The 26,879-nt window shown below is 50.0% G+C and overlaps 1 protein-coding gene across 1 annotated transcript in view; it reads left to right on the top strand.

Moving 5' to 3' along the window:
• NOVA2 (NOVA alternative splicing regulator 2) overlaps window positions 1–25,408 on the top strand; it is a 31,216-nt gene extending 5,808 nt beyond the window's left edge. The window contains exons 2-4 of the mRNA XM_065926353.1: window positions 3,956–4,099; window positions 9,222–9,388; window positions 18,284–25,408. Coding sequence (XP_065782425.1) covers window positions 3,956–4,099; window positions 9,222–9,388; window positions 18,284–19,366 — 1,394 coding nt within the window. The 3' untranslated portion in view covers window positions 19,367–25,408. The remainder of the gene's footprint in view (window positions 1–3,955; window positions 4,100–9,221; window positions 9,389–18,283) is intronic.
• The last annotated feature ends 1,471 nt before the right edge of the window (window positions 25,409–26,879 follow it).

Here is a 26,879-nt window from a genome sequence, read left to right as displayed (position 1 = left end):
TCCTCCTCCAAAAAGCAGGGAGAAGCCTGGGGAGAGGTGGTGAAGGAAGTCGCGTCCCCCCATCCTCCTATTTCCTAACAAAACCCCAAACCTTTGAGACTCATTTCCCCATTGATAGAGCACTTAGTGTGCGCCAGACACTGTGATAGGAGCTTCGCCTGTGTTCATGAAATAGGTAATAGTAAAAATGATGATTGTGATGATGATGTCTTGATACCTGACGTTTCTAAAGTGGTCTACGTGCCTGAGACCATCCTAAGTACTCCACGGATTAGCACTGAATGAATGACAGTTAACCCCAGAAGATAGCGCTATCCTGTCCCCATTTTAGAGATGAAAAAACGGAGTCCCAAAGAGGTGAGTTGACTCACCCAAGGCCACACCACCCATCCGTGACAGAAGTCCGCACTCAGTCGAGGGCTGTTTCTGTCATTTCATTCAGAGATTCTCAGACAAAACTTGAGGAAGTGTGAGCGAGGAACGTGAGGGTGTCCCCAGTTTTCTTCGGAACCGTCTTCAGGAGGGAAGCTGAGGAAGTGGCCCTGTCTGGAGAAAAGATCGGGAATGAAATCAAAGAAGGAAAGAGGATGGAGTTCTTGTGAGAAAACCCTCCCCATCCTTCTAAACCTGCCAGAGATGGAGAACTGGCCCCCGTCTCTGTGTCCGGTTAAGGGGAAGGGCAGGCAAGGGGCCACCTCTGTGAGCTCAGGGAAGGAAGTCATTTGTTGGAGGGGGGTGCTTAGGAAGATGGATGGAGAGGAACCCTGAGGGGCTAATTACCTAATAGGCTTAATGATCTGATTAGGCATGTTTAAGAGGATTGCCTTGGACTAAAGGAAACCCCTTAATTCTGGACCTCCTCCCCTTGCCTGAAAAGCCACATCTAGCCCCTTGCCCCCATACCTCCATGTTCACACGGCAGGGAACCCAGAATTTTCTTTCTCTTTCTTTTTTTTTTTTTGGTCATGCCATGCAACAATGTAGGATCTTATTTCCCAGACCAAGGATCAAACCCGTGCCCCCTTCAGTGAAAAATACAGAGTCCTAACCAGTGGACCACCAGGGAATTGCCGGGGAACCCAGAACTTTCAATCTTAAGGGACCAAGTGGAGATGAGCAGGGCTCCCAGCCCCTAGGACCCTGCCCCATCCTTCTAACAGAGCAGTTTCTCTTTTATCTGCTCTGGATGTTGGAGTTTCATTGGAGACGTTGAAAGTACATTTCCTTTGCTTAAAAGAAAAAACCACTGGGGGATGATGGTCCAAGACCTTAAGCTTTGGAAACCAAATGGCCTGGCTTGTCCCTTCTTCTTCCCAGGATTTGTGTGTGCTCAGCTGCTCAGTCGCATCTGACTCCTTGCGGCCCCATGAACTGTAGCGCACCAGGCTCCTCTACCCATGAAATTTTCCAGGCAAGAATACTGTAGTGGGGTGCCATTTCCTCTTCCAGGGGATCTTCCTGACCCAGAGATTGAACCTGTGTCTCTTGCATCTCCTGCGTTGGCAGCGGATTCTTTACCAGTCGTGCCAACAGGGAAGCCCTTCCCAGGGTTTATTATATGCCTGCTATGGGCTGGGCGCTACGTGAGTCCCTGGGCATGAGGAAGAGCTTCACTGACATGGCCCACACTGGACTTTGTGGTACATCCTTCTGATGGCAGGAAACAGATCCATCCTCTCCCTAGGGTTCCAGGAGAAGTTCTAAGAAGATGGGACATTTGAGGGGAGACCTGAAGCACAAGAGGAATTCACTGGGGGAAGCGCATTCTTTGCGACCCTGTGGACTGTAGCCCACCAACCTCTTCTGTCCATGGGATTCTTCAGACAAGAATACTGTAGCGGGTTCCTCCTCCAGGGAATCTTCCCAACCCGGGGATCGAACCCAGGTCTCCTGTGCCTCCTGCACTGGCAGGTGAATTCTTTACCACTGAGCCACCTGGGGGAGCGGAGTTCTAGACAAAGAGAATGTGCAAAAGCCCTGAGGTGGGAGGGAGGAGGGAAGTTTGAGGAGCAGAAAGGAAGGTGGGTCTAGTGTGCCGGGAAAAAGGTAAGGATGTGAAGCTGGAAAAGAGGGCGGGGCCAAGTCACAAAGAGATTCAGACTCAGAAGATTCCTGAATTTTTCCCCTGGGAGGACATGGGTAGTGGTGGGGGCAACAGTTTGATTAGAAGATCGCAGAGGTTAGGCAGTTGCCTTGAGACTGCGTTAACAAAGTGCTTTACACCTGACCAAGAAAATTGGTTGATAACAAAGAATGACCAAAGTCTCATTAAGAACTCTTGGTGCTGCCTCCTGCCTCAAGGTCTTGGAGGCTGTCCTAGTGCATACTGGTCTTCAGCTGCCAGCAGGGAAGAGTTGTTAGGCATGGGTGGATCAAGAATGAATCAGAATTGTATTTGAATCTCAACCCAGCAACTGTCTTGGTGCCCTTGGGTTGGTACCTTAACTTCTCTGTGCCCCTCTGTGCCTCAGTTTCCCTTTATGTAAAAATGGAGGGGACTTCCCTGTTGGTCCAGTGGTTTAGAATTCGCCTTCTAATGGAGGGGGTGTGGGTTCAACCCCTGGTCAGGGGGCTAAACCACCCAGAAAACAAAACATAAAGTGGACACAATATTGTAACAAATTCGATGAAGACCTTAAAATGGCTCACATCAAAACATAAAAATAAAAAATAAGTAAAACATAGTAATAAAAAAATAATGGAGAAGGAAATGGCAACACACTCCAATGTTCTTACCTGGGAAATGCCATGGACAGAGGAGCCTGGTGGGCTTCAGTCCATGGGGTCACAAAGAGTCCAATCCAGCTTAGTGACTAAGCAACAACATATATATATATATATATATATATATATATATATATACATATATATATATATTTATTTATTTATTTATATATATATATATTTATATATATATATAAGCTATGTTGCAATGAGGGAGCTTCCCGGGTAGCTCAGCTGGTAAAGAATCCACCTGCAATGCAGGAGACCCCAGTCCAATTCCTGGGTTGGGAAGATCCTCTGGAGAAGGGAAAGGCTACCCACTCCAGTATTCTTGGGCTTTCCTGGTGGCTCAGATGGTAAAGAATCCGCCTGCACTGTGCGAGACCTGGGGTTTGATCCCTGGGTTGGAAAGATCCCCTGGAGGAGGGCATGGCAACCCGCTCCAGTATTCTTGCCTGGAGAATCCGCATGGACCAAGGAGCCTGGCGGGCTACAGTCCACGGGGTTGCAAAGAGTTGGACCTGACTGAAGCAGCTGAGCACATACGTGACACCATCTACTAGCTGTGTGAATGGGAGAAAATCCTTCACCTTTGTTTCCTCATCTGTGGAATGTCTTTGTTTTTTTTTTTTAAGTACCTCCCTCTTAGCATCAGTGTGAAAACAATCTCATATTTGTAAATTACTTGGGACAGAGTCTAGCGTGTAACAGGTACTATGGAAGTGTCTGCTCGACAAAGAATGCTGTATTCTTGGGAAGGGCTTTCCTGGTCACCAGATCTGACAGTCCAGCACCTACACTCCCCATCCTCTTTCCTGCCTCTTTTTGTTTTCTTGGTACTTACTGCCATCTGACAACATGAAATGCATGTCTTGTCTCCCCTGCTCTAGAAGAATGTAACTGTATGCTTTTGGCTGAATCACTGAATCTCTTTTGACCTTATTTGTGAAATCAGGGACCTTTGTCTGTTTTCTTCATGGCTGTTTCTCTAGCATGGTGCCAAGCACATAACAGGTGCTCAGGAATTCTTGGTGGAATGAATGAATGAGAGAATGAAAATCATTACGTGTATTATTTCCCTATTGCTACTCTCTTGAGTCCTTGCTCCTGTATGTTACTGTGATCCCAGCGGGTTTCCTAGCCCAGCCCATGCCAGTGCCTCCCAAGAGGTACTATCCAAAGGTGAAGACCCCTCTCTCCTGACTCCCCTCCCTGCTGTTTGCCCCTGCAGAGGAAGGTGAATACTTCCTGAAGGTGCTGATCCCCAGCTACGCTGCGGGCTCTATCATCGGCAAGGGTGGGCAGACCATCGTGCAGCTGCAGAAGGAGACGGGAGCCACCATCAAGCTCTCCAAGTCCAAAGACTTCTATCCCGGTGAGCCCCAACCCCGGGGGCATGCTTGCTCCGGCCTCCCATCCCTCCCATCTGGGCCCTCCAGGAGGGGGGGAAGGCTCCCCTAGGGGCAGTGAGAGTGGTAGGGGGCCTCCCCTCCTCCCCCTAAGGGGACTGAGCAGCCCTGGGCCCCAGGGGCCAGGCCCGAGCAGATGGGGGTGGGGGCAGGGCAAGACAATGGGCTGCTGCATATTCATGAGCTTATTTGCATGATGTGGTGGCAGATGTACCCATTCCCACACACCTGCCCCGTTGGGTCTGTTGGAGGAGCTGGGGGGGTTGGCCAAGGAGGCAGGTGTTGGGGTGTCCCTCAAGGCTTGGGGGGCCAGCCATCCTTGTTACACAGACCCTCAGTCTTTCCCTTTGGATTTCTCTGTCACCCCATCTCACCCGATCTGAGTCATACTGGTTCTCCATCTGTGTCGTTCTTTCCATGTCTCATTCTGTTTCTGTCATCTTTCTTTCTTGTCCATTGGCCGAGCCACACAGCACATGGGATCTTAGTTCCCCAGCCATGGATGGAAGTCGCGCCTCCTGCATTGGAAGCGCAGAGTTCTTAACCACTGGGCCGCCAGGGCGGTCCCTTTCTCATTCTGTTTCTGACTTTCTCATCTCTTGTTCCCTGAGTCTCCACTCCCACCGGCTTCTCTCTGTCTCCCCCTACCCTGTTTCTCCTCTGTCTCTCTGGTTCCGTTTGGAGGTCCCCCATCTCTGTTTTCTTAGCTGCCCAGCTGGTCTGTCCGTCTCTGCTTTTCCCTTTCTGTCCCCTCCTCTTCCCTTCTCTTTCTGTCTTCCCATCTCTCTCCCCATATTTTCCTTTTCCTCTACCTCTTTGTCTCACTTTTTTTCTCCAGCTATCTCTTTCCAGTCACCCACTCAACCAGTACTTAGTAGCACCCCTCAATGGGTAGTCATTCTCTGCGGGGGGTTGCTCCTCATTTCTTTCCATCCCTGCTTGCCCATCTCTCCCCTTACAGTCCTCTTTTTCTCCTAAGTCTCAGGTTCCTCGTGTCTTTTTTCCTCTGTCTCCACAATCAGCGCTTTTTTCTGCCTCTTCTCCAGCTCTGTCTCCCTTCCTCCAATCATAAATTGTCCAGGCCCCTCCCCTCTCGCTAATCCCCCTCAATATCTCTCACCCGCTTCATATCTCCCTCCCAAGACTGAAGCCTGAGCTTCAACATCTAGGAATCCAGGGAAGGTCCCCTGAATTGCATCTTTGGTCCAGCGCTGGTTCTAGTTCATCCTTAATCCCCTTGGATTTTTTAGGTCAAACACCAGAGCTGAAGCCCAGGGTCAGGACAATTTCATATTCTCTCTCCCTGTCTCTCTCTCTCTCTCTCCTCTTTCCACCCCGCCCTCTGCCTCCCATCTCACTAAGCAGCTTTGGCAAGAGGTTTAGAGAACAGTCCAGGGAACCTGGCACAACCCCCTTTTCTCTTCCATCCTGGCCCAGTTTTCCCCTCACCCCTCTAGCCCACAAGGTACAGATGGGACCTCTGCTTAGGACATCCACCCAAAGACACTTGGTTCCTTGCCCCTGGATCTCATTCTATGACATAACACACGTCATCCCCTCCCAACGCAGTGACACACCCCACCGGCTAGGCAGCGGAGAACCCCAAAGGATGAGCCAGTCACTGACTCTCTCCTAGGCCAAACACTGTTCAAGCAAGCAGCGTGAGCTAAGTGTCTCTCCCAAGCCCCTGGACGTGCAACCAGTCCTGCTCCCCACCCCCCAAGCCCATTCAGAACTTCCAGATCATACAGCATGTGCTGGTTCCTGGCTCAGAGATGCAGGACACAGCTCTCTACATCCCTGTCCTATCCCTGGGACTTCCCAGGACCCAGAGGAACATAAGAGATGGAGATGCTACTGCTCTCGCATGTGTTTCTCTGCTTCTGGCTGATACCCTCCATTCATTCATATTCTCTGAGCATCTTCTCCAGGCCAGCCCTGTGCCAGACAGAGATGGGGACACAGCAGTGACTGAGACACCCCAGCTTAGCCCTCATGGATCTCACATCCCAGTAGGGAAGATAAACTGAATACCAGTCATGACTTAGGGTGGTCAGGGCTGGGACTGGGGAAGCCCAGAGAATGGAGAGAGCCCAGACAGAGCACCTGACCCAGACTGAGATTATCAGGAAGGGCTTCCTGGAGGAGGAAGCCAGAATAATAAGAGTGGGCTAGGTAGAGAGCAGTAAAGCGTGATGAGAGGAGATGAAAGAGCACGTTCAAAGGCTGCGGTGTGGGGGTTGGTTTTTTAGTGTGGTTGGCGAGAGGACAGGTGAGAAATGACCGTGGAGAAATTGTAAGGGTCTAGTTAGCTCACACACAGACAGACACACGCACGCACACATATGTCTGCACTTATGTATCTACTCCATGAAACAAAAATCTGTGTGGCCCTTAACCCAAAGTGAGGGGCAGAACACACAAAGGGTGCTCCCTCTCTTTGGTACAGGAACCCCCAAGCTCCAGGTTCAATCCTTCCGAGTCATACCTGGAGAAACTTAGACCCTGAAGGAAGCAGGTACCTGCCCCAAGCCACGCAGTCTTCTGTGTAGCTTACCCAGACCTTCTCCTGATTCTAAAACTCCTTCGGATTTTAAACAGCCGCCTGAAGCCCTAGACCCTAACCTCGGAAGAAAAACAGATATAGACACTTTAAAAAAAAAAAAATGTTTTGATTTATAACATCTCTGCGACCAAGTTTAACATCTTACCTATTCTTTTTTACCATCAAAAGTACAAAAGAAAAATTGCAATCATTGTTTGCCTCCCCCCAACACACACACACACACACACACACACATACACACACACACACACTCCACCCACACCAAGTTTAGCACAGGGTGGCTAAATGTTTAAAAGCCCAGACTCTGAAGCCAGACACATGGGTTCAAAATCCTGATTTTTCACTACTGGCTGAATGAATTTGGACAAAACCCAGGTGCCTTAGTAATAAATCAAGAATAATAATATCACCTGCTTCATATATTAAAATGAATAAATATATATATATACATAAAAAGTGCTTAGAATGATGCCCGGAAATTGGTGTTATGTAAGCACCAGCTGTTATTATTAGATATTCTTTCAGGGTTTAACTGAGTCCCCCAAAGCCCCTGTGGATCCTGGTTAAGAACTACAAGCGGGTGTGAGATCACAGACTCCCTGAGCTGGAAGGAAGCCTCACAGGGAGAGGGCCACTTCAGCCAGGCTCTCCCTGGGGCCACCCCACCCCCCAAGTTCCCACCCTGACCCACACCCTTTCCTATTTACACCCAGACAGAGGCAGCCTATGCGCTGACTCACGCTTGGCTCAGACCAAGCCATTGTTCTGGGGTGGAGGGGAGTAAGAGTGAGGAACAGCAGCCCAGAGGACATGGGGGATGTCAGCTACACCAGTGACCCAAGACGGGGACACCCAGACACACGGTGAGACTGGCATGCCAAGCTGAGTGACGGCAAGCGAGGGATCAGGGTGTAACACTAGCATGCTGCAGTGGTATACCCACAGCACACTGGACACTCACCCCCAAGCGTCCCAGACACGCAGGCACATGGAGCCTGGTGCACTCAGGACCCTTTATAGACCCAGGGAGTTAACTGGTCCTGCAAACAGAGTCCTACCCAGGGAGACACACACACACACCATACCACACCTAGCATGCCTGTATCATCTGCACTCACAACTTCACCCCAGCCAGTCCTGGTGGAGTCTTCTTTGTCTGACTGTAATTCAGACCCTCAGACACACACACAAATACATCAATTCTCCAAATACCAATTCTTACATACTGACACCTGGGTCTGCCTGTTGGTGTCTTTCTCTTCCTCATATTCACCCTCATCATTCACAGTGTCTTGCCTGTTACCTGTACACGCGCCTTTGCACGTATATATGCAGTCCGCACACCATTTGTTCAGGTAGTCTTTTGAACACCCAGAGGTATCCGGATATCTCTTTCCCTTATGCAAACACAAATGCACAGACATACAGGCGCACTGTCATACAATCTCCCAAGTGCTATGCATTCATCGTGCAGCCTCAGTGCCACTTCCTGGGATTCTTTGTTTCTTACTCTCAAACCTTCGTGCACACCCAGCTCCGTCTTACAAATAGTGTACATAACCTTGAACATCACAGTGACATCCAAAGTCTTTCTCCCCCACACAAACGTCTTTACTGAAATCACCATGTCATGCAGTCTGTTTGTATCCTGGTCTCTCCTGCTCTTTCTTTTACATACATACACAGATAGATATTTGAGCCAGTTCTGTCCAAGAAAATACATGCACACACACACACCACTCACTCAGTATCACCCAGAGTCTCTCTCTCATACATATATATCCCAACATCACCTAGAATTAGCACCTCTTCTGTCTGCTACCCACCCCAATACACACACACACACACATACACACACACACACACACACCCCCCAAGGATGCCCAGGTCAGAACCGCCACAAATATCTGGAGAATCGCCAGCAGAGGCACCCTGCCATCCTATCTGCATCCCCATCTCCACTCTTCCATGAGTTGTCTTTGACCCACTCTGCTCTCCCCTCTCCCCACCCTTGCCCTCCCCCACCCCTCAGCCCTCCATCTGGTGGGTCCAGGCAGGCACTCAGGCCTCTCTGCTGTCTCCCCCATCCCCCAGCCCTTCCCCATCCTCTCCAAAAGCCCAGAGGCCGTCGCTGCAGGCTTTCAGGGGTTGCCAAGGCAACGGGGCCTCGTCCCTCATCCCCCTGGGGGTGGGCTGAGGACCCGGCCAGCCACACCGATAAGGGGGTTCCAGTTACTGTGGCAACCGTTGCAGGCCTGAGCTCTCGGCTTCTAGAAGGTGGAGGCGGGGGGCAGTGAGTGAATGGTTGCCAAAGCAACCGAGAGCCAGCAAGGACTGGGAAGAGGCAGCTGAGCCCTGTCTCCCTTGCCCAGGGCTGTTGTGGGCATAGCAAAGCACTTAAGCATCATTCTTCCATCCCCTGGGTTTGTTTTAAGGGAGGGAGAGGAAGTGAAGATAATAAAACAGGAATTCCACTCACTCTCCTTCTGATGAGTGTGACCCCTCTCTTCCTTGCTCAACAGGAACCACAGAGAGAGTATGTCTGGTACAGGGCACAGCAGAGGCCTTGAATGCTGTGCACAGCTTTATTGCCGAGAAGGTCCGAGAAATCCCACAAGCGATGACCAAGCCTGAGGTGGTCAATATCCTTCAGCCCCAGACCACAATGAATCCTGACAGAGCCAAGCAGGTTAGCAGGGATAGAGGCTGGGTTTTTGTAAAGCTGGTGGGATCTGAGAAAAAGCACTTCTTCCATGTCACCGGTTTGCGAGGACGGTTCAATGGCATGGTGGTGGTGTTTTGGCTGTGAAGTCCTGTCCGATTCTTTGCGACCCCATGGACTGTAGCCCATCAGGCTCCTCTGTGCAAGGGATTTCCCAGACAAGAATATCGGAATGAGTTGCCATTTCTTCTCCAGGGGATCTTCCCGATCCAGGGATTGATCCTGCATCTCCTGTTTGGGAGGCATATTCTTTACCACTAAGCCACCTGGAAAGACTACTTCAATGGTAGAATAAGCTATAAAACATTTATCAATCAAATACAGGGTATTGGTTCGTAAAGAGAGTCAGCCTAAGGACGCCAGACCTCTTATTAGAGTGATTTGATTCAGAGGGAGAATGAAGGTCTGGGAGAATCTGACCGAGACCCCCTTATTTATCCCTTCCTCCTAGGATTTACCAGATCCCCTTCCGTCTTCCACCTCATCCCATTGTCTGTCAAAACCACCTGCTTCCCACTTCCTGTTCTCACCGGAAGTAACCACCCCATCCATAGGCAACACAGCACTGTTACCCACTCTGTTCATTAGTTACTGGATAGGAGTTTAGCCACCATTTTGGGAAAATGGTGTTTCCTTAGGAAGAGGGGAGGCGGGTCTTTCTGCTACATAGCCCTCTTGAGGAGGGATGGAAGGAGGAGGGCAGAGCTTTTCGGTTGCCTGCATTATAAGGAAGCCGTGGCAGAGGGATGTGCGAGAGCGGATCAGTCGCTTCCTGGGCTTCTCGGGTTACCAAGACCCCTGTGCACACCAGGCATGTGGGCTTCCTGCAAAGCCCCTGGCAACATGGCCCTGACCCGGCGAGCAGAAGCAGGGCACGGAGTTGGCTGCGGCAAACTCCCCGTTTGCTCTCCCTCTCTCCACTCCCGTATACGTGTGCACAAGATGCAAACGGGCGAGATCCCTGAGCAGGCAGACAGCCCACTTGTGAGGGTTCCTGAACAGACGTCTGCTTGGAAGTAGGAGAGAGGGCTTCGGTAAAAGGAAACTGGGATTCCTGGGAAATTCTGTTGCCCTGAGATGGGACAGACCACGGGTCTGAGTTTCTACGAGTTCGTGGGGAAACGGTGGGCAGCAAACCCTGGTAGAGTACTGCGAAACGGAACGATCCCCCCAAAACCTGCGAGCTTGAGGCTTGGAGCGCGGCTGCTGTCCTTGGTGCTGAAGCAACTCCGCCCCTCGCGCCCAGCCGGCCCTCTCCTAAATCCCTTCCCACCAGCAGGCCACAGCTTCCCTACAGTTTGCAAGGAAGCGAAGGTACTGCCTCTCCCCTCCGCCTTGGTCGTGGCCGCTAGGGACTCAGGGTTCATCAAAAGTTTGTACATGTTGCAGGGAAAATGGGGTCAGCACCATTAGCACCTGAGCTTCTTACTCCACTCCCTAAGCCACAGGAACTCTGAAATAGTGGAGTCAAACGGTTATAGAATCAGGATTTTTTTTTTCTCTGCCTTGTTACTCGGGGGCTTCAAAGAATGAAAGAGATAATGGCTGAAGGTTCAGACACGAGTCAGACGTTGAGTTGAATTCTATTCTGATACTTCCTACCTGCGGGACCTTGAGCAAGTGACTTGATTTCTCCATGTGAAATGAGATTTAAAATGGTACCTATTTAAGGGTAGTGGCTAGTGTTTATTAATGTTTGAAAAGCAATTATCCAAAAATGTTTGCTGTTGTTACTGTGGGATTTTTGAGTCAGGAGGCAAGTCTGTTCCCTTTTTGCCTTGGACTTGCTCTGTTGCCCTGTGTCTTCTTCCTTATGTATGCTCAGTTTCCCTTTCTTTACAGTGGGGAAGCTGGGTCAGATTGGGGATTATAAATTGAAATGTCTCCGGAATTCAGAAAGGGAACATAAAGGAGTGAGGATGTGGCCTTATCATAGAGGTATCATGCTATCCCTAAAGCAGGTTAGTTGCTGCTCAGCTCCACTTTGATTCTTAACCCTTTGGGAATGAGGACGGAGCATTGTTGGGTTGACCCAAAAGTTTGTTTGGGTTTTCCCATAATATCTTCTACATTTTTCAAATGAAGTCAAACATATTTGAAATCAATTGATTTTTCAAGGTTGACTCAGTTTTTAAAACACTATGTGGCTGGGCTGGCTGTGGCCTGAGCACCACCGGTTTGCCACCTCTGGGTTAGATGGGTGTGATAGATGACTGCTATCTGAATCATCTGGGTTAAAACACAGATTCCTGAGTCCCAGCCTGGGACCACTGAATCCAAATTTCTGGGGAGAAGTCCTGGGAATCTGAACCTGAGCTCTGGCCTGAAATCAGGTCCTGGCATTACTAGTCACCATGTGTGTGACCTTAAGCAATTTACTTCTCTGTGCCTCCCTTGCCCAATCTATGTGTGTTAGTCACTCAGCTGTATCTGACTCTTTGCAACCCCATGGACCATAACCCACCAGGCTCCTCTGTCCATGGGATTTCCCAAGCAAGAATCCTGGAGTGGGTTGTCATTTCCTTCTCCAGGAGATCTTCCCAACCCAGGGATTGAACCTGGGTCTCCTGCACTGTGGGCAGATTCTTTATCATCTGAGTCACCCAATCTATAACATGTGCTAATAATAGTACCTACTTTATACAGTTGTTAGTGGCTGCTGCTGCTGCTGCTGCTTATTGTTACTGTTGTTTTTAAATCTCCAGACTTGCAAACGTCTGAGGCAGATGGTCTCTGAGGTCCTTCTGGCTCTAAGACACTTATAATTCTACGGCTCTGTGATTCCAAGACTCGAGGAATATGTTATTCTAACATTCTACTGTTCTAAAATCCAGGATTCTGTAGAACTGCATCTGCAGATCTAGGATGCTGTGGTCTTGCAATCTGGGCTTATCGTGAAGGCAGCTACTGTTTTCTGAGGGCTTCCCCTGTGCCAACCACCATGGAGTCACCTTAGTCACTGAATATCCCCAAGACCTGAATAGAGCTGCTGTGGTAATGTCAATGTCAGCAGTGAGGAAACAGAGGCACAGAGAGGTGAAGGCTTTTGCTTTCACCATTTCTCACTGAACACAATTTCTTGGATGGAAAGTTTTAATCCTTCTCCTGTTGCTCTGAAATGCTGTATCACATACTAAATCCCTCTTTACTGTTAGGCCTGGTTTTGTACATTCTAATGTTCTATCCCCTTGACTTGTCAGACTTCTCTTTTTCCAGTGATTTCTATAAAATAACAGCTGTATTGAGATATAATCCACATACTGTAAAGTTCACCATTTTAAAGTGTTTAATTCAGTGGTTTCAGTATATTCACAAAGTTGTGTGTTGATCACCACTGTCTAATTCCAAAACATCTTCACCACCCCCAAAAAAGCCCCACTCCCATTAATAGTCGTTTTCTATTCCCCAGTGCCTCTGCCCTAGCCCCTTTCACCAGTGATCTACTTTTAGTACCTATGAATTTGCCTATTTTGAATAGTTTATGTAAATTGAAGGATACATAATGATATATAATGTGGCATTCTGAGTCGGGCTTCCTTCCCTTAACATAAAGTCTTTAAGATTCATCCATACTGTGCGTGCATGCATGCTAAGTCGCTTCAGTTATGTCCTACTCTTTGTGATCCCATGGACTATAGCCCACCAGGCTCTTCTGTTCATGGGGATTCTTCAGGCAAGAATACTAGAGTGGGTTGCCATTCCCTTCTCCAGGGGATCTTCTTGAGCCAGGGATCAAACGCACAACTCCTACATCACCTGCATTGACGGCAGGTTCTTTACCTCTAGGGCCACCTGGGAAGCCCAAATCCACACTGCGGTGTGTATCAAAACTTCATTCATTTTTATGGCCAAATAATACTTCATTGTATGGATATACCACATTTTGTTTATTATTCATCAGTTGATAGAAATGTGGGATGTTTCTACTTTATAGCTATTATGAATTATGCTGCTAATGAACAAATGTGTGGATATTTGTTTTCAGTCCTCTTGGGTAAATATGTAGGGTGGAATTTCTGGGTCATATGATAAAACCTACGGTTTAACTTTTTGAAGAACTGCAAGACTGTTTTCCTAGGTGGCTGTACCACAGATGTGGGATTTAAATACAGGTCTGCACCTGGGGACAACAATCATTGATGTGTACCTACTATCATTCACCCACCCTTGGCTAAGTATGTGCCAGGCACTCGTCTAGGCACTGAGAACCCAGCAGTAAGCAATAAAGACAAAGATTTCTACTATTATGGACCTTAAATTCTCCCCTGGGAAATCAGAAAAGAAGCAAATAAATAAAATGTATAGGATGTCAGAGAGTGAAAAGTACTATGAAGACAAGATGGAGAAAAAGGAAAGGAAGTATGGGTACCTTTTTTCTCTTAACTTTTTATTTGGAAAATGTTTAAAGAACAGTACAATGAACTCCTTATACACTGCACTTAGACTCACCAATTATTAACATTTGCTTTATTTCTACACACAGACATACACATTGACTTTGGGGTTCTTTTTGTTGTTGATCAGCTTGATTTTTTTTTTTGACTGAACTGAGAGGCAAGCAGGATCTTACTTCCCCAACCAGGTATCGAATCTGCGCCCCCTATATTGGAAGCATGCAGTCTTAACCACTAGACCACCAGGGAAGTCCCTGTTGTTGATCTATTTGAAAATAAGTTGTAGATTTTACTACTCTTCACCCTAAATACTTCAGTGTATAGCTCCCCAAAACAAGGATAGTCTCCTATATTATTATATTACTTTTATCACACTTATAAAAATTAACACTGAATTCATAATATTACTTAATAAAAAGTCCATATTCAGATTGTCCAAAATGTCTTTTACATGTATAGAGTATTTTTATTAAAGATTCAATGTTCATGTGCTGCATCTGGCTGTTATACCTTCTTAATCTCTTTTAATCTAGCATAATCTAGGATATATTTTTGGAGGCAGAGCCAACAAAATTGCTGATTGGATGTTGAGTGTAAAGGAAAGAAAAGACTCCAAAAGGTTGGGACCAAGTAGTTGTAGGATGCATTTTCCCTGTGCCAAAATGAAGACTGTGGCAGAAACACATTTGAGGAGGAAGATGAGTTTCATTTTGGACTTTTGAGAGGTCCACTCAACATCATACGAGAGATGTGAAATTAGCAGTTATAGAATCTGAAGATATCCATGATGGAGACGTAAAATAAACACACATGAGCTTTGATAATCTGGGTGGGCGGGGAAGGGGTTTCTGAGGGGGTGCATCTGTGCAATGAATGAAGAGAGTAGGAAGCCCTCTTTTCCGGGGAAAAGCACTCCAGGTACGGGAACAGCTGGTGCAAAGGCCCTGCGTCTGGGCGCAGCTTGGTGAGTTGGAGGGACTGCGGGGAGCCTGGTGTGTCTGCAATGAACTAAGCAAGAGGAAGGAAAGACTGAAATCAGAGAGATCAACAGGGAACAGAGCATGTAGAGCAGCAGTTCTCAGCCCTGTTTGATTGTTTGAAGGACCCAATGTCCGCTCTCTCCTGCATATATTAGTTTGGCCAAAACGTTCATTTGGGTTTTTCCATTGCATTTTATGGAAAACCTGGAACGAACTTATTGGCCAACCCAATATTTTCCCATGCCCACTTTACTCTCTGAAATTATATATACAATGACCCTATTTATATAAAGAGAAAGCATATCTACATCTCCAAAATTTTTAACAATTGTATTGAGATATAATCCACAAAAATACATTGGACCTATTTAAAGTGTGCAGTTCAACGGCTCTATTGTATTCAGAGCCAGGCATCCATCACCGCAATCAATTTTAGAAGTTTCATTTCCTCAAAAGGAAATCTTGATCCCCTTAAACACTACCCCTCAATCCTCCCAGCTCTCCCCACCCCAGCCCTAAGCCACCACTAATCTCCTTTGTCTCTATAGATTTGCCTGTTCTGAACATTCATATAAGTGGAATTATACAATATGTGGTCTTCTGTGCCTGGTTTCATTCACACAGCATAATGTTTTCTAGGCTCATCCATGTTGTAGCAAGCATCAGTCCTTCAACTGGTTTAAATTGACTGTAATCTTCCACTGTACGGATGTACATTTCCTATATCCCTAAATATTTTTTCATAAAGGAGAAATGAAAGGAAGGTGATTTGTTATAAAATAAGATGAGTTTTAATATGGTGGCTCAGACAGTAAAGAATCCACCTGCCATGCAGGAGACCTGGGTTTGATCCCTGGGTGGGGAAGATCCCCTGGAGAAGGGAATGGCAACTCCACTATTCTTGCCTGGAGAATTCCATAGACAGAGAAGCCTGGTGGGCTACAGCCATGGGGTTGCACAGAATCAGATATGACTGAGTGGCTAACACTTAACAAGATGAATTTTAATATGTAAATGCTCAGGCAGGGCCACAGTAGAAGAAATAATGAAATAGCTACTCACACCTAACATGGCTTGAGTGACACAGCAAGAAACATGGTGATCCAGAGCGTAGTAATGGAGACTTAAATGGTACAGATGGCGTTATTACCAGTGTCATGGTTTTCTTTTTTTTAATTGAAGTGTAGTTGATTTACATTGTTATGTTAATTTCTGCTGTATGGCAGAATGATTCAGTTATTTGTATATATACATTCTTTTTCATATTCTTTCCCATTATGGTTTATCACAGAGTATTGAATATAGTTCCGTGTGCTATTCAGTAGGAACTTGTTGTTTATCCATTCTATATATAATAGTTTGCATGATGTCATAGTCTTCTAAAATGATGAACGACTCTTGGTAAAGTTCAGAACAAAACAAAATACAGCCTTATCTTGACTTACTGATACTGTAGTTACATTCCTGAAAATTTCAATAGATCTTAAAACTGTGCAAAAGAAAAAAATACTTGGTACTTAACATGTAGCATGAAGTTCAGTTCTGGGTTGGGAGATTTATAAACAGACTTTTCACCAACATGAATGTCCAGGGGGACATTCAAAAGTCATATAGAACTTGTGACAGTTCTTCATTGCCAGGAACTGATTCTCACGTTACTGTGTGCAAACATCTCTGGCCCTGCCCACTGAGTGCCCGCATCTGCCCCCAGCTGTTTCTCGGCAACCAAAACCACTTCCACGATTTTCCCAGACACCACTGGGGTCAGGTTTAGGGGTTAAAAAGGAGAGGCAGAGATGAGAGCTTCCAAGGATTGAGCCCACAGGTCTGGGGGGATGTGAGAAGCACTGGAAAGGAGGGACTTCTGTGTAGAAATGCTCTTGGAGATGTGAAAAAGGAGACGTTTGGTTTTGAAATATCCCCACTGGAGTTAAGATTGATCTGATGTGTAGCTGCAAAGGATGGGCTGCTCTACAGCTGAGAAGGGGACCATCATATAACATGACCAGTTTACTCCATCTTCTCTGATGTAAGCTCTGTTACCATCATTTCACAGATAAGATTATACATTTCATGTATAAGATTGCTAGGGCTGTCATAACAAGGTTCCACGAACTGGGTGGCTTAAACAACAGAATTCATTCTCTCACGATTCTGGAGGAATCTGAGAAATCAGGAGAAATCTGAGCTCTAGGTGTTGGCAGTGTTGGTTTCTTCTGAGGCCTCTTTCTTTGACTTGTAAATGGCTTTTTTCCCCTCTCTCTCTTTTTTTTTTTTTTTGCCATATTCATGGCTTGCAGGATCTCAGTTCCCCAACCACGGATTGAACCCAGGCCATGACAATGAAAGTCCAGAGGGCCATGGCAGTGAAAGCCAGGAGCTCTAACCACTAGGCAGCCAGAGAACTCCTCGTCTCTGTCTTCACATGGTCCTCCCCATTTGTGTGTCTGTGTCCTAGTCTCTTCTTATAAGGACACCAACCATATTGGATTAGGGTCCATCCTAATGAACACACTTAACCTTCAAGGCCTGTTTAAAGACCCTATCTCCAAATACATTCATATTCTGAGGTACTAGGGGTTAGGACCTCAAGAGCTGAATTAGGATGGGTGGGAGCAACAATTCAATCCATAACAACAGAAAGGTTAATCCAGGTGACCATGTCATGGGGTGGAAAGCACAATGGAGCAGTAATCCATGAGGCTGAATTTCAGTTCCTTCTGGGTAACCTTGGGGCAAGTCCCTTCACCTCTTAGGCCTTGGGTGGCTCATCTGTAAAGTGAAACTAATGAGCCTTTTCTGAGGCTGGGAGTCAGAGTACTTAATGATATAGAAGGACATGGGCACCAATGCAAGCTTGGGGCGGGGTCCTGGTGGGCTCCCACTGGGTCAGCCATTAAACTTTTAGGCGCTAGATGTAAGGAGGACCCAGGGGTCCCAAGGACAGGGTGGCTGAGAGGCTACCGAGGGGAGTTGGAGTACTAGCTCCTTTTTTCTTTTAACTAATAACTATGGAACTATTTCAGTATTTCTGCACTATTATTTTTATTTATTTATTTTCTTTTAGCTGTGCTGCAGAGTGTGCAGGATCTTAGCTCCTCCATCACTGATCGAACCTGTACCCCCTGCAGTGGAAGTGCAGAGTCCTAACCACTGGACCACCAAGAAAGTCAATATTTCTAGCCAAGGACTTCCCTGGTGGTCTAGTGGTTAAGAATCCATGCTTCCACTGGAGGGGACACAAGTCCGATCCCTGATGGAGGAGCCTAGATCCTGTGAAAAAAAAATAAATTTAGATTAAAAAAAATTTTTTTTCCTAACCGGTAGGACCATACTGGTGCATATCCAGGGGGCTTGCTGGATCTGATTTTGGACACTTGTGAGCCAGGGGTGGGAAATGCCTTGAGATGGCCAGTCTTACACGAATATTGCTGTTCAGTCTCCGATGACCCCGCCCCTAAAGACCCTCCCTCTGGCTCCCCACGCAGGCCAAGCTGATCGTCCCCAACAGCACGGCGGGCCTGATCATCGGCAAGGGGGGCGCGACCGTGAAGGCCGTGATGGAACAGTCGGGGGCTTGGGTGCAGCTGTCCCAGAAGCCGGAGGGCATCAACCTGCAGGAGCGCGTGGTGACGGTCAGCGGCGAACCCGAGCAGGTGCACAAGGCCGTGAGCGCCATCGTGCAGAAGGTACAGGAAGATCCCCAGAGCAGCAGCTGCCTGAATATCAGCTACGCCAACGTGGCTGGGCCAGTGGCCAACTCCAACCCCACCGGCTCGCCGTACGCCAGCCCCGCCGACGTGCTGCCCGCCGCCGCCGCCGCCTCGGCCGCCGCCGCCTCGGGCCTGCTGGGCCCGGCGGGGTTGGCGGGCGTGGGGGCCTTTCCGGCCGCCCTGCCTGCCTTCTCTGGCACCGACCTGCTGGCCATCAGCACGGCACTCAACACGCTGGCCAGTTACGGCTACAACACCAACTCCCTCGGCCTGGGCCTCAACTCAGCCGCAGCCTCCGGGGTCCTGGCCGCCGTAGCCGCCGGTGCCAACCCTGCTGCCGCCGCGGCCGCCAACCTCCTGGCGTCCTACGCCGGCGAAGCAGGGGCCGGGCCAGCCGGAGGGGCTGCTCCGCCTCCACCCCCGCCGCCGGGAGCCCTGGGGTCCTTCGCGTTGGCCGCGGCCGCCAACGGCTACCTCGGGGCCGGGGCGGGCGGCGGGGCCGGCGGAGGGGGCGGCCCGCTGGTGGCCGCTGCGGCCGCAGCGGGGGCGGCTGGGGGCTTCCTGACGGCGGAGAAGTTGGCTGCCGAGAGTGCCAAGGAGCTGGTGGAGATTGCGGTGCCTGAGAACCTGGTGGGAGCCATCCTGGGCAAGGGGGGCAAGACGTTGGTGGAGTACCAGGAGCTGACAGGCGCCCGCATCCAGATCTCCAAGAAGGGCGAGTTCCTGCCAGGCACGCGGAACCGGCGGGTCACCATCACGGGCAGCCCCGCGGCCACGCAAGCCGCTCAATACCTCATCAGCCAGCGGGTCACCTACGAGCAGGGAGTGAGGGCCTCAAACCCCCAGAAAGTGGGATGAGGCCTGTGGTGTGTGCTCCCACCTGGCTCCTGTCCCTCCTCCTCCCCCTCCTCCTTCTCCTCCTCCCCCTCCCCCAACTCCTGACCTCAGCTCGGTATAGTCCTGCTCCTCTTGGGATGGGGCTGGGGTAGGCCTGACTGCACTCCCCCCACCCCTTTTCTGGTAGTCTTAGGCAGGATTGAGTGATGGCTGGGGACGGGGCCAAGAAGCTCCCTCCCCAGCCCTGAACTGACCCCTTCTTCCCTTCCTCCCTATGCTTGACTGGGCCTGACCCTCCTCTCCCAGGGCCCAGGTCTGTGTGATATCTGTATATATTGCATTTTGTTGATTTTAATAGAAAACAAAGCGTTATTTTCTCTTTTCTTTCCCTCCTTTTTTTCCCCCTCCTTTGATAAGGATTTCCCCTCCCCCATTTATAAGCTTTTTGTTTCCATATGGGAGGAGGGGAGGAGCCTCTGGGTCACCTAGAATGACGGGCCTCTCCTGCTTTCAGCTCCGGATCTGAGGGACATGACGGAAGCAGAGGTAGCAGAGGAGTGTGAGTTGAAATGGGGTATTTGGAGCAAGGACCCTAGAATTCCCAGATTTTCTCAGCTACTCTCCCCCCCTGCTGGAGTTGCCCCTCCTAGGTGGGCCTTTTCAACTCTTTTGTTGTCAGGTTGTATGGGGGGGGCGGGGAGGGGTGCGGTGCTGCTGGGAATAAGGCCGGCTCTGGGATTGGGCCAGTCCGGTGGGCAAGACTGGCAAGAGGCTGGAACAACTTCCTGTGGCATCTCCTATGGCTTTTCTTAGAGTAATGGGGATGAAGGTCTTTGTTGTGATGTCACTGAGTCAAGTACTTTCCTGGGGTGCTTCTGGCACTTTGTATGATGTCCCAGGAAGTAGTTCCCCAGAGGTCACTTACTGTGATGATAGGAGAGACAGGTACTTCCTGTGATGTCTCAATGAGCCTTCCTTGAAGGTTACTTCCGAGATGTCGCAAGGGCATGCACTTCCTGTGGTGTCTCTAGGTTACTTCCTATGACGTCACTGGGGGTGAAGCATGCACTTCCTGTGTCAGGCCATGGCCAATCACTAATCCTCCTCCACCCACACCCCTCTGTGGTGGGTCTTGGCCTGGGGGTCTTCCTAGAAGAATAAGGCGTGGGACTTGGATCTAATTTGGAGGACTATAAGGAAAAAGACCCACTATTTTCGGGGTCACCTCCATCCAAACACACCAAGTCAGAACTCACCTGGCAGGGAGGGATGGGAGATGGAGCTGGTGAAAACTGTTAAAGACCCTCTTTCCCACCCCCGCCTTTTGTGTGCATGCTTGTGTCTGCGTGGCTTTGTTTCATTAAGTCTGGTGAGCCAAATGTATGGTGGCTCTGTCAGGCCACGGTGGCCAAGGAGAATGCAGTGAGCCATGGTAGAGTCCCTTGAGCTGGAATGCTTTGTGTGGTCTAATGCATTAGATTGATTTGTGGTTTCCGGCAAACTGGAGTACTTTGGTGGTCTCTGATGGATCGGCATGTTTTGGTGTTCTCGCCATAGGCTCTGAGGATCTAGAATGTTCTGATGAAGTCTGCCAAGCCAGGCGGCCCTGAGAGTTGGTTTGAGAGTGGCTCCCTGGGCACTGCGGCTGTGGTCAGCTCTAAGGCCTTGTTGGCAGGCTGAGATCTCAGGGCCTGACAACCCTATGGACTTAGGAGAGCTGAGACCCACCTCTACCCCATCCATCTCCCCCTCCCTCATGGAGACCACCCCCACTTCCTCCAGCCCAAAGCAGGGACCCTAGTGCCCTGGTTCCATCATCAGCATCTCTGGGGGAGGGGCACCCCCTGCCCACCCTCTCCCCCAATTGTCCCCTTCATAGGTCTTCCAGACCCTTCTCTTCTCCATGGCTTTGGGGGCATCCGGCCTCCTCGTCTCTCTCCCAGAAAAGGAGAGGAGAAAAGCCAGAGACAATTCCTACCCCTAAAGCCTGGGAGACCCCTGCCCCTTGCTAGAGAGCCACCCCCAAATTAAAATGTGAAAATCCCTAGAAAGCAATAGCCTTCAAGGTACCTTGCACTGAATTTCCCACCACAGCCCTGATGGGAGGCTGTAGCTTGGGCACTAGGGTGACTTTTTCCATGCCCTCTTCATCTCCAGGGTAGGGGGCAGGTCCCATTTCCCCATCCTTCACTTCCCATCGCTGCTGCCGTCACCCCTAATCTCCAGACTAAACCCGGATGGAGATTTGAGTGCCAAAACAATTCTTGATGTAACCTTGTACATATCTTATGCAGTTGGGGGCTCTTGGGGTAGGAGGTGGAGGTGGTCCTATGGGCCACTGCTCCCCTCCACCTCTCAAAAGACCTTAGAGTATTTCACAGCATCTCCACCCACATGTGGAGACTGCAGTATCAAGCTGGAATTTCCCCCCTACAACTCCCCAGGCCCCCATAAGCAGGGGGAAGGAGCCAGGAAGAGGTGAAGTAAGGTCTGGGAGTGGGGAGGTGGGATTTAAAAGCACTCATTTGCATATCATTTGCATCCTCAGCTGCCCTTCTAGCTTGTCAGATGCTTTCTATAGACCTATTTCTGGGTCCCAATCAGTGGGATCCAGTACTCCTCTCACACAGACACATCTCTGGAGGCTGGGCCTCCTGAAAAGTGTTCCCTTGGGGTATCTGTGTGACAGCCCCCTCCCTATTCACATTTTTCGGGGACCCCCTACCCCACCAGCCAGGGCTATCTGAAAGGTAGTTTGCTAGCTCAGTCAGCTAGTTCACTCACTGTGTTGGTGAGTGGAGAGCCACACACCTTTCCCCATTTTACCACTCCACTGTCTTCCCCATCCCTGGAAAGTCCCTTCTGCAATCTGACCTCAATCTTTTGTGCTGCAGTTTGTCCAGAGGGGACGCAGATGTGGGGTCAGCGATGGGGAATCATTGAAAAACCCATCACCTCTTCCCCCCTTCCCTGTTAGCCAATCAGATCTGAGAGACTCTGAGTGGCCTCCCTGCACCCTGCTCTTCAGCACCCAACAGGTGCTTAATAAGTGTTTGCTGCATTGAATTGTTTCCTTTTTCTTTCCTATTTGCCCTCCAGCCCCCAACACCCAGCCCAACCCAGCAAGCATTTTCCTCCCTCTCTGGTTCCCTGAGACTTTCACTTTCTTTCCCCGTGGTTCCCATCATTACCTGTCCTGTCTCTATCTTTGTCTATGTCTGTCTTTTTCCTCAACTCTCAACCCTCTCCTTTCCTCTGTTTCCCATTAATTAAAAAAAAAAGTGCCAAACTTCCTTGGAACTGAGCCGCTCTGGGGGGAGGGAACCTCAGATAGAGGGGAGGAAATGGGACCCTCTCTCTTTGAGGAGGCCCCTAAGAGGTGTTGAAAAAAAGTCTGTGGACACTTAGCTTAACTGGGTCTCCCTTCCTCACCCCTCCCACCCCCAAGTTTTCTTAGAATCTTTGTAAGAAAAAACAAAAGAGAAAAAAAAAAAAAAACTCCCCTTCATTTAACTCCTAATCTTTTGGATCCCCCAATTTCCACCAGCTGGGGAGAACCCCACTCACCTCCTTCAGGCAGATCCGTAGAAATTGGGGCGGGGGAGGCAAGCTCAACCCCTCCCCTGCTGGCCTGAGGGATGGTGCCAACTGGATTCGAGAGAAGGACCTCAAAGCACTTATGACAAGAAGGGGTTCAATGTGCCAAATTCACCTCCTTCATCCCCCATCCCAGGGGGCTCTGAGCCAACCCGCCCCAGCTACCTTCTTCCACCCTGTCCCGGCCATCTCTGCATGGGCAAGGAGGCTTCACTGCAATAATTATTAAGGGGTCAGAAGGCAAAGATCGTGCCATCTTTATCTGCCCTAATGCCTTGTAGGTGGGAATTATGGGTAGCCCAAATGGAGTTTGGTAAGAGTCGACTTAACAGACAGTGGGGGACCTATACTCGGAAGAATACGGTACCACTTTTCTCAGAGTGGTATTTCTTCTCCCCCTTCCTAACCTGAAATCACTCAACATCCCCTTGTTTTGTTTCTCCTGCCTGTTCCTCCATCCCTCACCCTCCTGATTTTGTTTCTGATTGGTGGCCTGCTGTTTGGAAAGTGAGAGGATTCCCCCACGCTGAGTATTGCTCTTTCAGTACCAGGAATAGAGGCAGTGATGGACGGAGCGGTGGGAAAAGGTGTTAACTAAGAGTGGCGATGAGGTTGGCATTCGGGGCGTCCAGGCTGCTGATTTGGGTGCACACCGATCACCACAGTCAGGCAGGCTTTCGCTGCTGGCCACGCACCTGCCCGCCCTGTCGTCAGGAACCCCAAAAGCAGGTTCTCTCGAAAGCCTGCACTGGATGTCACGGTGGGGAGAAGCGGAGCGCGATGCCCGAGTTGGGGCGCTGCGGGGCCGAGGAGGCTGGTCTGGGCCCTTTTGGAGTCGCGACAGCCAGCTCTTCTATCGCGATTCCGCTCCACCGCAGTCAGCCGCCTGGACGCCGTAGTGGAGGTGTGTGTGTGTGGGGGGGGGGGTGTCCTCTCCGCGGTGCCGCCGCAGGTGTGTGTGTGGTGTCAGTGCCCGCTGCCCCTTGCGTGGGGGATTGCTGGGTGGCAGGGAGGGAGTTGGGGACAGTCTCGGTGGGGGTGGGGGTGGTGAAGGCTGCTGGTTTTTAACCCCTTCTCAGCCAGTCCAGGACACTTTTCTCCCAGAGATAACTGCGGGGGGAACCTCCTTATGACCCTCCCCTCCCCTTTCTCCTCCCCCCCCACCCCCAAAACCACCAACCTCTCATCTTCTAAGTGACTCCATCACCACCGGCCACCGGGACCTGCGGCTTCATTGCTCCAGCCCGCCCCACTCGACCGTCAGACTCGCTCATCGAACTCTTTTTGATTAACCCTTTCTGTGTTCATCCCACGGAAAATTGTGTGTCCGGCGGGGGGGAGGGGGGAGGCGAGGGGCAATGGCTACCTTTCCTCCATCTCCTCCCACCGCCCTTGCCACCCCACCCGCACCCCATCCCATGCCCCACCCCCGTCCCTCACCCCTAGGGTCCTCCCCAGCCTGGGGATAGAGACCCTTTATAAATACTATGCTGTTTGGCTTCGTCTCTTTCAAAGGCAGGGTCGGGGCGCTTCTGCCTCCGAATGGAGAGCTTACTCTGGCCCCACCGCTTTCTGTGCCCCCCTCCACTCCCCACCCCTTCATTGTAAATAGTCACTTTTATACTGGTTTGAGCCAGGGGACGTGGGGAGTCATTTTTTTTCCTTTGTGTTGGCATCTCAGGCCATTGGAGGCATGGCCCACATCCCAGTTTGATTTGGGAGAATCCCAAGACGTGTCCCCTCACCTGCCCCAGTGCTTAGGATTTCAATATATCAGTATTAACTCTTAAAGGGATGGGGTGCACAGATCCCCTGGCAGGGAGGTGGGAGAGGTGTGCAAAGGATGACTCAGTTTCCCTCATCTATGAAGTGGGCTCATCCTCCAAGTTCAGTAAGGAGTCTGCATGAAATACTGGTGGAGTCAGAGGAGTTAGAATCTCTTTCCCCTTTCTCTGGGACAGATAGGGGAGGAGAAGACTGGGGATGGGGATAGGACTATCTTTGGAGAGCTGATTGTTAAATCCTTGTTAGGACCTCAAGCTAGCTTCTCCCAGGCTTGTTCTCTGTCTTGGAAAGTGGGGGGAACTGGAGGATCTCTAAGGCCCCTGGGATAACCCCAATCCTTAGATTCAAAGCCTGAAGCCCAGGGTTGGTCCCCTGCCTGCTGCCCAATTCCCACATTCCACTTCTTGGGCCCAGACCATCTGCCATGTGGCCACGCCTCCAGTGCCTCCATTCAACCCCCTCTAACTGATTCCTTCCATCCTCTGCGACCAGAGACGCCGCCCACCCCACCCCCCACCCCTCACCTTCAGAAGCTCCTGGCTGGAGCCCACTGCCCTCCCTATCCCCTCCCCCCATTGCCATGCCTGGGCCATGCCCACCCCCACCTCCCCACCCACCCCCCAGTGTCCGTCGTGTGACCTAGTGCACCATGTATTAGCTTCCATGGCCCCCACCCCGGCCCCCACCACACCCCCTTCCCCCACCCCTGCTCCCTCGGCGACTTCACCTTTTTTTGCCGCGATAAACGCCATCTCAGCATCTGTGTCTAATGTTGTCTTTTTTGCTTGACATCACACACTCCTTCTTAACCCATCCCCTTCCCTCTCCCTCCTCTCCCCACCTCCACCCTCATCCTGAATTCTTTCCCCCTTTCCCCCAGGGCTCTGGGCATCTAGGGGAGGCGGGTGGGGGGACCCCTGAGGATGGGCCCAAGAGAGGGGAGGGGAGGGATGGATTGTTCTTTCTGGACTGGGTGAGCCCCCAGAGCAAATGTGTCTGAGGGGAGCCAGTGATCCAGGTTTAGCTCCCTGGACCTCACTGCCCAATCAGGATTAACACCACCACCACCAACACACACACACACACTCTCACACACACACACACAGACACACACACAGCATAGCAAAGGCACAACCCCAAGTAGAGTCAGGAGAGCCCAGGGTTAAGGTTTTGGAGTTAGGTGAGTTTAGGTCCCCGTGCTGCTATGTCACCTTGGGACTTTGAAGTGCTGAACCTCCATTTAACATTTCTTAAAAATATTGCTAGTAGTTTATGCTAGGATTCACTTAAAAAAAAAATTACTGAGCATCTACTGTGAGAACAGCACTGTTCTAGGTGCTGAAGATAAAGCGATTAGCAGAAGAGACTCAAATAGCTCTGCCTTCCTGGAGCAGACATACTACTGGGATCTGGAATTCTTCCTTAGCCCAGAGCCTGGCACATGGGAATGAAAACAATTCAGGAGTTGCAAACCGTAGGCCTGCATGCAGGTCTGGTGCACACATCACCTCATTCAGCCTGAAGAGGATTTCCTGTGAATTTAGTGCCAGCATTTAAACCTTGGGAGACTTCTGCAGATGGGCCCCTCTTGAGAAATCAGATGTGGCCTGAGTATTGATTGTCACCTGGTCATGATGGGCAGTGAGGCAGTCACCCCCACATCTGAGGCAGGTAGTCTCAGCCCCCTTACTGTTCATTTGTGTCCCATGCCTGGCCCCTGGACGCATTTTTGTTTGCAACCCATGTTGTAAATGTTTAATGCTAACATCCTTACATCTTGGAGGTGTCAGAGATGCCTCTTGGCAGGTGATGTGCTGGGCAAGAGGAAAGATGAAGTTTGAGGCGGAGAGACAAGGAGATGGGTTTAGGGGCTTCCCAGGTGGCGCAGTGATAAAGAGTCCACCTGCCAATGCAGGAGATGCTAGAGACCTGGGTTGGACCCAAGTCAGGAAGATCCCCTGAAATAGTAAATGGCAACCCACTCCAGTATTCTTGCCTGAAGAATCCCATGGACAGAGGAGCCTTGCAGGCTACAGTCCATGGGGCCGGAGAGTCGGACATGACTGAGCACACACACATGCTGTAATTGTGGTGTGACCAACCAGGGCACCTCACTTCCTCTCTCTGGGTTTCCAGCTCCACATCTGGAAAA

The sequence above is a fragment of the Muntiacus reevesi genome, chromosome 2, assembly GCF_963930625.1.
Source record: "Muntiacus reevesi chromosome 2, mMunRee1.1, whole genome shotgun sequence".
Taxonomy (NCBI): Eukaryota; Metazoa; Chordata; class Mammalia; order Artiodactyla; family Cervidae; genus Muntiacus; species Muntiacus reevesi.
This window is presented reverse-complemented; position numbering and strand designations above follow the sequence as displayed.